Raw genomic sequence first — 10,586 nt, forward strand, 5'->3', positions numbered from 1 at the left:
CAAGCTTTCGAAGCGCTGCTACTTCATCAGCTACAGCTTCCAAATAAACCTGCTGGACTATAACCTGGTGTTGTGCGATTTTTAACACCATCTGTGGGAGGAGGAGCGGGTGAGCTTCAGATCCCTAACAGCCGCTGTTCATTGATCACACATCAGTCTGAGGTTGGTACATACTACATTACCCCGCCTTCCCTCAGCGAGCCAATCGCTTCCCAAACCGGGACGAGCTGATGTCAGGCGATTCTTCCTTCACCAATCCCACAGAGAGCACCATGGCGTCTTACAGCCGTTTGCTCGAGTGGGTCTTTGCCTGCTATTTTTTCACACACATCCCCATCACTTTAGCCATCGACCTGCAGGCTCTGCTGCCCGGGGACTTGTACCTGCCCGCGGTGAGTGTTACCTTCCCCCCCGAGCTGGATGAACTGTCAATATGGATAGGATTCACGGCTCTCACTTAGACTGTGCGAGCCCGTGACTCCCTTTCTGATCCGGAATAAAAACCTCGTGAATTCGTGTGTTCCCCACACAATCCCTGAGCATCATTTACCCGAGTTCTGAGGTAGAGTCACAAGAGGACTCAACTGTGACAGAAACAGAAATTACTGACAAAGTCAGCAAGACTCTTCTGAAGAAGGGTCACTAGACTCATCGAGTCAGAGAATCATACAGCAGAGAAAAAGACCCTTCGGTCCAACTGATCCATGCCTACCAGATATCCTAAATTAATCTAGTCCCATTTGTCAGCATTTGGCCCATATCCCTCTTAAACCCTTCCTATTCATATACCCATCCAGATGCCTTTTAAATGTTGTAATTATTCCAGCCTCCACCAATTCCTCTGGCACTCATCCCATACATGTACAACCCTCTGCATGAAAAAGTTGCCCCTTAAGTCCCTTTTATATCTTGCCCCCCCCCCCCCCCCACCTCCTCACCCTAAACCTTGGCTATTCACCAAACTGAACGCGATATTCGAAAATACTCAAAAGGTTAACTTTGTTTTTCTCTCTCCATGGATGCTGCCAGACTTGCTGAGTTTATCAAGCAATTTCTGTTTTTTGTTTCAGATTTCCAACATCTGCAGTTCTATGTTTTATTTTAGTGTTTAACTCGGTCTCTATCTCTGCAGATGCTGCTTGACATGTTGAGTTTCTGCAGCATTCTCTGTATTTATTTTAGATTTTGAACATTCCTTTTATTAACCTGGGGATGTTGCATTGAAGAAAAGATGGGGCAGCAGTTCCAGTTGAATAAGTTTCCATTGAATAAATTTGAACTGGTTCCAGTTGGGCTGCCACCAATTGGATTTGCTTCTGTTGCTCCAGTTCCCATCACATTGGTTCCTATTGAACTTTCTGACCTTGTACAGGGATTCATTACCTTCAGTTGCCCCATTTCCTGTTGAGGCAGTTTTCACTGGACCGGTTATCATTGCACAGTGAGCGTGTTCTGGATTTGATAGTGTCACTGAGCTCCAGCAATAAAACAGTGCATGTATCCACCATTCTTCGAGACACTAATCTTGGACCTGGTTCACAGAAACTCAGGTTTATTCATTTTTTGAGGGACTTGTGTTTAGTTCACATCGCAGTTAATAACTATCCAGCAAACCCCAGTGGAGTGATTGTCTTATGACCTTGGGTAGTTTTTACACCATGCAGTCGGGCCCTAATATTCCAAACAACATTATTTTCCCCCCAGTCACACTTCAGTAACTAAATGCAAACATCAACATTGATGCAGCACTAAGTGAGTGCCACACTGCCGGAGGTGCTGACCTTTGGATGAGGCATTTAACCACAGTTCCTCTTGGTTGGATGTGGAAGATCCTATGGCACTAATTGAAAAAGAGCGAGCGAATTACCCATGTGATGTGACCGTCAATATTTAACTCTCATTCAACAGCATAGGAATGGACAGACTATTTGGTCATGCTTAAATCATTGTGGGAGCTTGCTGTACAAAAACTTGCTGTTTCATTACCTACATTATATCAGTGATAACACTTGGAGTAATTTGTCAGCTTTAAAGTGCTTTTTGTGAAAGGTACTATATATAAATGAAGGTCATTCTTTCATTTAAGCATTGAGTAATTGGTTTAAGGTGCCGTGGGCGGCACGGTGGCACAGTGGTTAGCACTGCTGCCTCACAGCGCCAGAGACTCGGGTTCAATTCCCGCCTCAGGCGACTGACTGTGTGGAGTTTGCACATTCTCCCCGTGTCTGCGTGTGTTTCCTCTGAGTGCTCCGGTTTCCTCCCACAGTCCAAAGATGTGTAGGTAAGGTGAATTGGCCATACTAAATTGCCTGTAGTGTTAGGTAAGGGGTAAATGTAGGGGTATGGGTGGGTTGCGCTTCGGTGGGGTGGTGTGGACTTGTTGGGCCGAAGGGCCTGTTTCCACACTGTAAGTAATCTAAAAAAAAAATAATTTGTGATGTTTTAGGGTAATTTTAGTTCAGTGACAAAAAGCTGTGAATGGACTGTTTAAAACTTCCATGTTGCTGTGATATCCAATGCAGCATTGAAGGCATAGCTTTAAAATGGACAGATGACTATTGGGAGGTACTACTGGGTTATTTCCACGCAACTGTGGGTACAAGGTAAGTACAGCTGGCAGCATTCACAACTTGAAACCTGATAGACAGCCTGAATTCAGCCAAGGGCAGTAGAGACCAAGGTCTCTTGTCGAACTAAGACTTCCTCAAATACCTGTTAATGTACTGAATTAGTCTATTTCACCTGTGATTCCCAGTGTGGGCTTGAGTAACTTTACAGCAAATTGACAAGTGGCAATCCAGGACATTCTTTGGTGAGAATGAAATTGACATTGAATACACACATTTATTTTAAATTTGGTTTGCCCTTCTCATGAACGTAAAAATGTTCCTTCAAACACTCATTGCTTGGTATATAAGAAAACCTCTCCACACTGTAACAAAGGCAACGCTACACTCTCACTGTGCTCGATATCTAAGGAAATTCCACTACATTCACTTGTTGCCTAGTATTTAAGGAACCTTTCACACCAAACAATAGCTAACAAAATCCTTCATACCCTGACTGCTCAATAGGGAATGTCATCAATATCTGGTGATATTTGTGCAACTTAATCCATACCAGTATTCAGCTCTGTGCAGTTTCTAAGGTCTTTTGATATTTTGATCTTATCTGTTGGACCAAAAGAGGCTGACCCCAGTGAAAATCTTCAGGCATAGTTGCATTAGTTTTATGCTTTTGCTGATAGCATTTTGAATGGTTAAACAGGGAAAGCATGCAGCAGTCGGTCTTGTCTAACAATGACAATTTCTGAACAATGGTTCTTAAATATCAAATGGTGACCCTGAAAGTGGAATGCATAAGAAAGGTTTTGATTACAGTTCCAAAGGAAACTATTTTTAAACTATATTTCTTTCCTCAGCTGCAAGATTTATTAAAATGGTACGCAGCTCGATTCAAAGATCCGATGATGTTGGACCCTCCAGCATGGTTTAAAGCATTTATTCTTTGTGAGGCATTGCTGCAGTTACCTTTTTTTCCTGTTGCAGCTTATGCTTTCTACAAAGGTCAGTATGATAATTACTCATGTTTGAAAGTTTTTTTTGTAATGCCCATCACACAACTATATTAGCATTGTTCACTGCAATGTCATCAGGATTGTGCCATTATAATGTATTATATATTAAGTAGTGTGGATTTTTGTCTTACTGTGGCCTATTAATACTATATGAAAATTATGGAACAATAAACAGGATTTTCTTTCTCCAACAATTTCATGGGACACTTTGGTTGCAATAATTATATTATGATTATGTTCAGTTACATCACATTTGGTACACTTCCCAATCCTAGAGAGAAATTCTAAACTAATAGAAGTCATTAGCCAATAAAGCCATCAATCCTAAGCCCAGTTCCCTGTATCTTTTAACATTTTTATTTTTCCTGCAAAATGTTGTGATTGACTTGTCTTTTTAATCACCTATGGTAACGAATTCTGCCTTTCAATTCACATGAAAATAAATCTTCAGACGTCTCCCTTTATTGCTCTAATATTGATTCTAAGAAGAAAACATAAATTTAGATTCACTGATACTGAAGTATTTTGCTACTTGCTGTCTCAAACTCTTTCATTATTTTGAATACTTCTCTTTGATACCGCTCTTCATGCCTGACACTTCATGAACAGGTCTCTGCCTTTCTCATCATAAATATCTATTCTAACTTTGGGAAAGATCCAAGTGATTGTTGCACCTTTTACCCTGGCCATAAAATCTTTTCATAAATGCAACTTCTAAAACTGCTCCAGTTCACTCATCAAAACCAGATCTTGTATAGGTTCACCACCACCTCCTTGTTTTTGTATTCAGTGCCACCCTCTATATGAGAAGACTTTGCAGATGAAAATGACGTTGACCGGTTTGAGGTGCAGCACTGTCAGAACCAGGAATCTGACTCCATTGTGCTTTAAATCAGGAGTGAAATGGACAGCAGTTTATTGGATTACCAATTCTGCACCCTCCAGCATGGTCCAAATCGTTTATTCTTCATGAAAGAACATCCTTCATGTTTGATGGACAGTTTTTAAATTTCACCTTCATATATTAGGGCTGAATTTTGTCTTTAAAAATGGCTGTTTGCTACTTATCGAGTTTTTTGAAGAAGTAATAAAGAGGATTGATGAAGGCAGGGTGGTGGACATGATCTATATGGATTTCAGTAAGGCGTTCGACAAGGGAGACTGGTTAGCAAGGTTAGATCACATGGAATACAGGGAAAACTAGCCATTTGGATACAGATCTGGCTCAATAAGGGTGGAGGATTATTTTTCAGACTGGAGGCCTGTGACCAGTGGAGTGCCACAAGGATCGGTGCATTTACATAAATAATTTGGATGTGAGCATAAGAGGTATAGTTAGTAAGTTTGCAGATGACATCAAAATTGGAGATGTTGTGGACAGCGAAGAAGGTTACCTCAGATTACAATGGGATCTTGATCAGATGGGCCAATGGGCTGAGAAGTGGCAGATGGAGTTTCATTTAGATAAATGCGAGGTGCTGCACTGTGGGAAAGCAAATTTTAGCAGGACATACACTTAATGGTAAGGTCCTGGGGAGTGTTGCTGAACAAAGAGACCTTGGAGTGCAGGTTCATAGCTCCTTGAAAGTGAAGTCACAGGTAGATAGGATAGTGAAGAATGCGTTTGGTATGCTTTCCTTTATTGGTCAGAGTATTGAGTACAGGAGTTGGGAGATCATGTTGCGGCTGTACAGGGCATTGGTTAGGCCATTGTTGGAATATTGCGTGCAATTCTGGTCTCCTTCCTAGTGGAAGGATGTAGTAAAATTGAAAGGGTTCAGAAAAGATTTACAAGGATGTTGCCAGGGTTGGAGGATTTGAGCTATAAGGAGAAGTTGAATAGGCTGGGGCTGTTTTCCCTGGTGGGTCGGAGGCTGAGGGGTGACCTTATAGAGATTTACAAAATCATGAGGGGCATGGATAGGATAAAAGACAAAGTCTCTTCCCTGGTGTGGGGGAGTACAGAACTAAAGGGCTTAGGTTTAGGGTGAGAGGGGAAAGATATAAAAGAGACCCGAAGGACAACATTTTCATGCAGAGGGTGGTACGTGTATGAAATGAGCTAAGCAAGTGGTGGAGGCTAGTACGATTGCAACATTTAAAAGGCATCTGGATGGATATATGAATAGGAAGGGTTTAGAGGGATATGGGCCAGGTGCTGGCAGATGGGACTAGATTGGGTTGGGATAGCTGGTCAGCAAGGACAAGTTGGATCAAAGGGTCTGTTTCTGTGCTGTACAGCTCTATGACTCTAAGATGAGAGTGAGAGTAGATCATTTGATACTTTGAGTCTGCTCTGCCATTCAGAAGATCACGGCTGATCTGAATGGCAGAGCATATCTGACTGCCACTGCACCTTCCCCTCCCCAATGTAACCCTTGATTTCATTATCTCCTTTACGTAACACAGTTTTTAGGTATAGGTCCATTGTTTTCCACTAGCAACAAGTCTTTATAAACATTAATGCACAAGTATATAGATGATTGGTCTAATTTCAACAGATTTTCACCTAACATTGCACATCTGTTAGGATCTTAACTTCTAATCTCTAATCAGACTGGTGCCATGTACATCCGGAGGAACTCCTATTGCTAATTTCCTGTAACCACACTACACTGATTACCTTGGTTCCCAATCTCAAAACGGGATCTTTCGCTCCTCAAAGCTTTTCAAATTCAGGGATTTCTCCCAGATAGTCCACTTAGGTCTTCTGCAGCTTGGTCATTCAACTACTACTTCCCCACTTCCTAGTTCTTGTCAGTGGCTATGGTCTGCACTGTTTATGGCGTTGGTTTCTTCAATAAGCTCAACGATACCTCATTTATTATAAGCAAAATGATTCTTAACTAGTTGCACTACTTATTGTTTAAATCAAAACTAAGCTACTACTCAGATTTAAACTATGTCTCTTTAATCCAAATGTATACAATCATATGACAGATGAGACAGTACAAATCTGGAGAGTTTTTAAAAATATAAATGGGTGAAACACCCCGATGGATCAAGGATCTGAACTCAAAGGATAGAAGAAGTGAAGATTTCTCATGGTCCAGTCAAATTTCCAGTTGATCCAATTGTAATGCAGTGACAGCAGCAATGGAAAATCTTTAGATGAGAGTTGTTTCGATGAGTGTGAATTAGAAATAACAGATCAATTTTAATTAAGTTTAAAATGCAGATTTATGGAACTTTGTTGAATTGCCAGAAGATATTTTATTAAAAGAGATATTTATGAAGCTTGCCCAGCTGTATAGAGAGATGTTTCTTGTTGCTGCTAGCATCTTGGTGGTTTGTTCCTTTAGCTGGTGTGTTCTGAAAGCAGCAACTTTAGTTCAGATGTTGTTTCTAGGGACTCTTCCAAATGATCCTATCCAGTTAAAGCCATAAGACACATCTCTTTTGTTTCTCAAAAACTTTGACTGTCTGCTTTTCACAAAGCCATTTAACTTATCAAACAAAAACAAATTTCTGGTGAATCTCAGCAATATTTGGCAGAATCTATGGGAAGAAAACAGAGTTAACATTTCGGGTCCAGTGACTCTTCATCAGAACTGACTTTTCAAACAGTTTCATATTCCTGTTACTTGTGGTCCTTAAATAAAAACTGTATCCGCAACAAAACTACTCCTGCAAGTAACCTCTTATTTTTCCTATTGCTTATCTTTACCCAAATTGATTTGACGACTTGCTCTTTCAAGCTAAGGTAATCCCTCTCCATTACATAATGTCATGTTTAATTGACAGAAGTACTCCAACACCTTTTTCAACTTCATGTCATTTCAATATGTCAGATATCCATCAATATTCAGGTTCCAGCCTTGGTCAACTTGCAGTAATGCCTCCGTAATGGTGATTGCTTCACACATATTTATTTCTATCTGTGCCAACAATGCATCCTTTTTTTTGCAATTGCTGCGTTCATTTTGATATAACCTTTGTCCTTTTTCTTTAACTATTTTTGCAATCTTTGGTTTTATGTGCTGGTGCACTTGTTTGCATGTTCTGCCTCTTCCTGGTTATCATTACCCAAATTATCAACTTGCTGCATTACTTTCTTGATTCCTTTTAATTCACATCATCCCTCACATGATTCCATCCCACTGCTTAGCTTAAACCCTTCTGTACTGCCCTAGTTAGACAACTCACCAGAACCCAATGTCTTGAACATAAACCAATCTAAAATTTATGGAGTTTAATTGTGGCCTAAATGTTGCTTCTCAATGAAATTCCCTTCACTTTAACCCATCACTGTTGTGTTGTTGGAGGGGGATGACTGACAAAATTGCCATTATTGCCACTGCATTGGGAAGGAGTAGGAAGCTATTCTGAGCTATGGCAGCTCATTTCTCATTAATTGTCAGAGCAGCACTTCAAAATCTTGAGTTATTTGGCAGCCCTCTTGACCACAGTCAGTGACTTCGTGATGATCAAGGAACAGCAGTTGAAAAAATACAAATGATTGAATCAATATCAGTCATGCCATTTTGGATTTCGTAGATAAACTACTTGAGGTTTGCTTGTCATTTATTATGATGCACGAATGCTTCAATAAGTCTGCATCAGAAAAAACATTGAAAGTAAATATTTAATCCTACAGACTGCAGAAAATGGCATTTCTGAAGATATTCTGTTTGCTTTAGGGACTTTAGAATTGTTGGGATTGGCTGTACAATAGTTATGACAGTTATCTTCCTATTTGTATTGTATATCAATTACATGATTTAGCAGTATCCTACCATATACCCTGAGAGCGTGAAACAAAAATGACCATTTCGAACTAGTTGAAACGAGTGCTATAAAGACGGCTGAGTTCATTTGCTTTCTCCGACAGAGATAAATCATTTGAGTCACTCAGGCTGGCATTGGAAAAAACAGACAACAGTGTTGTTTGTAATCTGACAAACCACAAAGTCAGGAATATCAGATCTACTGGGTCTAAGGAATTAAGGGTTATGGTGAGTGGGTGAGTAAGTGGAGCTGAGTCCATGAAAAGATCAGCCAGGATCTTATTGAATGAAGGAGCAGGCTCGAAGGGCCAGTTAGCCTACTCCTGTTCCTGCTTGTCATGTTCTTATATTCGTGCTTTGCTTTTCCCTGTCAAGAGTTTTTCTGCAGAGCAAACTTTACTGTTTCAAGCAGACTGCAGGTTTACTCCCTGGTGTCAACCACTGTTTGGATGGCTGTCAGCTTGGATTCACAAGATTTCCCACATGTTGCCACACGAGACATGTTGCCACACGAGACATGTTGCCTTCACCCAATAATGAAACAGGATCAGACTTGCCCTATGTGAACTAGTCAGTCTGAAGTCAAGTCCTGTCCCTTCAAGGGTGTCTTGGAAATTGAGTTGCTGTACTTTTGAAAAATTTCAAATAATTACCATCTGTACAATGTAACGTTTTATTTTGCATTTCAAGTGTTATGCCTGGGATAACCCACACATAATGAAGTATGATCAACAATATAACATATTTTGTATTATTTTTATATGCAGGAAATTGTTCATGGATAAGGACACCCGCTATCATATACTCCACACATGTGACTACAACAGTTATTGCCATCCTCACACATATTTTGTTTAATGACTTCTCAAAATCGATGTATCCAGGACCAAAATCCACATCAGAACGTTTAACTCTCTCAGCTATTTACATCCCCTATTTATTAATCCCTGTTTTGATCCTAATATCTATGCTTTTCAACAAAAGATACAATCCTGATGAGGAAAAGAAGAGACAGTAACTGCTACCACTTGAGAATGATTTCCCATTTATTTCAGTGCTTGATTTGAAATTACTGTCTCGTAATTTGATGACATTGCTCCAATAAAATTGTAAATTTGAATTAAATCAGATGTGTGCGAAGATTTGTCAGAGATGGGTTGCTGTTTGTTTAGTAGGAGTATTTTCACTTAAAATTGACAGGATTCCAAAGTTCAAGCATTTTTCTTTGAATCATTAATGAGCGTGTCATGGAGATTCAGGAAGTCACCAAAGTCAAATCCACATTCCTATCTATTAATATGTATCTTGGGTGGCTGATACTAATACATGTTGGTATTCTGATTTACCAATCAGGATAAGACCAACCTGTCCCAATTGCCTAGGCCAATAAATTCAAATAGAGCTTTTAGGCACACTATGTCACAATGAATTTTGACAGGCAGATTTCCAACACAGAGAAATTGCTTGTGGTCCTAGGACTATGGGTTGGACTCTGATTTAACTCTCTTGATTTTGGGCGGCACGGTGGCACATTGGTTAGCACTCCTGCCTCACAGCGCCCGAGACCCAGGTTCAATTCCCGCCTCAGGCGACTGACTGTGTGGGGTTTGCATGTTCTCCCAGTGTCTGCGTGGGTTTCCTCCGGGTGCTCCGGTTTCCTCCCACAGTCCAAAGGCGTGCAGGTCAGGTGAATTGGCCATGCTAAATTGCCCGTAGTGTTAGGTAAGGGGTAACTGTAGGGGTATGGGTGGGTTGCGCTTCAGTGGGTCGGTGTAGGCCGAAGGGCCTGTTTCCACACTTATGTAATCTAATCAATTTTGGAAATCCACCTTCAACTTCTGCCCTTAAATTATCCTATTTTCCTGCCCTCAACCAATCAGCTTTGCAACTTTCTGTTTAGAGAAATGATTTCGGCCCTGAGTTTTTTGTTCATTACTTTGACTATTCATCACTGATGTTTCAATTGTTTTGTATAGATTTTGTTTCACAATCAGGAGCAGAATTAATTTTTTTAAATGCTTATTAACAACATGTTTTACATTCAGAAAGTCTTTTTACCTGGCCAGTGGGAAGATAAACAATTATTGGGCTGGATATTGTGTGCTCATAGGGGTGTACTTTTGGCTTTGGGGCACAAAGTAGGTTGGGTGCTAGCCCATCAAAATCTGGCTCATCCCTATTACACAAAAGGTGTGCAAGTGCATAATTTATATGTAAGGAAGGGTTAATTGAGTTTCAAAGCTCAAATGAACCCAGTACTACCCTGCCTATGCTAAAAAACA

The 10,586-nt window shown here is 40.4% G+C and overlaps 1 protein-coding gene across 1 annotated transcript; it reads left to right on the forward strand.

The window, feature by feature from the left end:
• Positions 1–223: 223 nt before the first annotated feature.
• Positions 224–9,429, forward strand: tmem97 (transmembrane protein 97). The gene is made up of 3 exons (XM_043718280.1): positions 224–392; positions 3,422–3,566; positions 9,072–9,429. Exons 1-3 carry the CDS (start codon positions 231–233, stop codon positions 9,320–9,322), a joined length of 558 nt encoding a protein of 185 aa, XP_043574215.1. The 5' UTR covers positions 224–230; the 3' UTR covers positions 9,323–9,429.
• The last annotated feature ends 1,157 nt before the right edge of the window (positions 9,430–10,586 follow it).

The sequence above is a fragment of the Chiloscyllium plagiosum genome, chromosome 28 (genome assembly GCF_004010195.1).
Source record: "Chiloscyllium plagiosum isolate BGI_BamShark_2017 chromosome 28, ASM401019v2, whole genome shotgun sequence".
In the NCBI taxonomy this organism is placed as follows: domain Eukaryota; kingdom Metazoa; phylum Chordata; class Chondrichthyes; order Orectolobiformes; family Hemiscylliidae; genus Chiloscyllium; species Chiloscyllium plagiosum.

Bases quoted from the DNA above. Each gene is read 5' to 3' on its own strand.
- tmem97 (XM_043718280.1), top strand. From the start codon at position 231: ATGTCAGGCGATTCTTCCTTCACCAATCCCACAGAGAGCACCATGGCG. The intron at 393-3,421 runs GTGAGTGTTACC...TTCTTTCCTCAG, and splicing joins GGGACTTGTACCTGCCCGCG to CTGCAAGATTTATTAAAATG. The intron at 3,567-9,071 runs GTCAGTATGATA...TTTTATATGCAG, and splicing joins AGCTTATGCTTTCTACAAAG to GAAATTGTTCATGGATAAGG.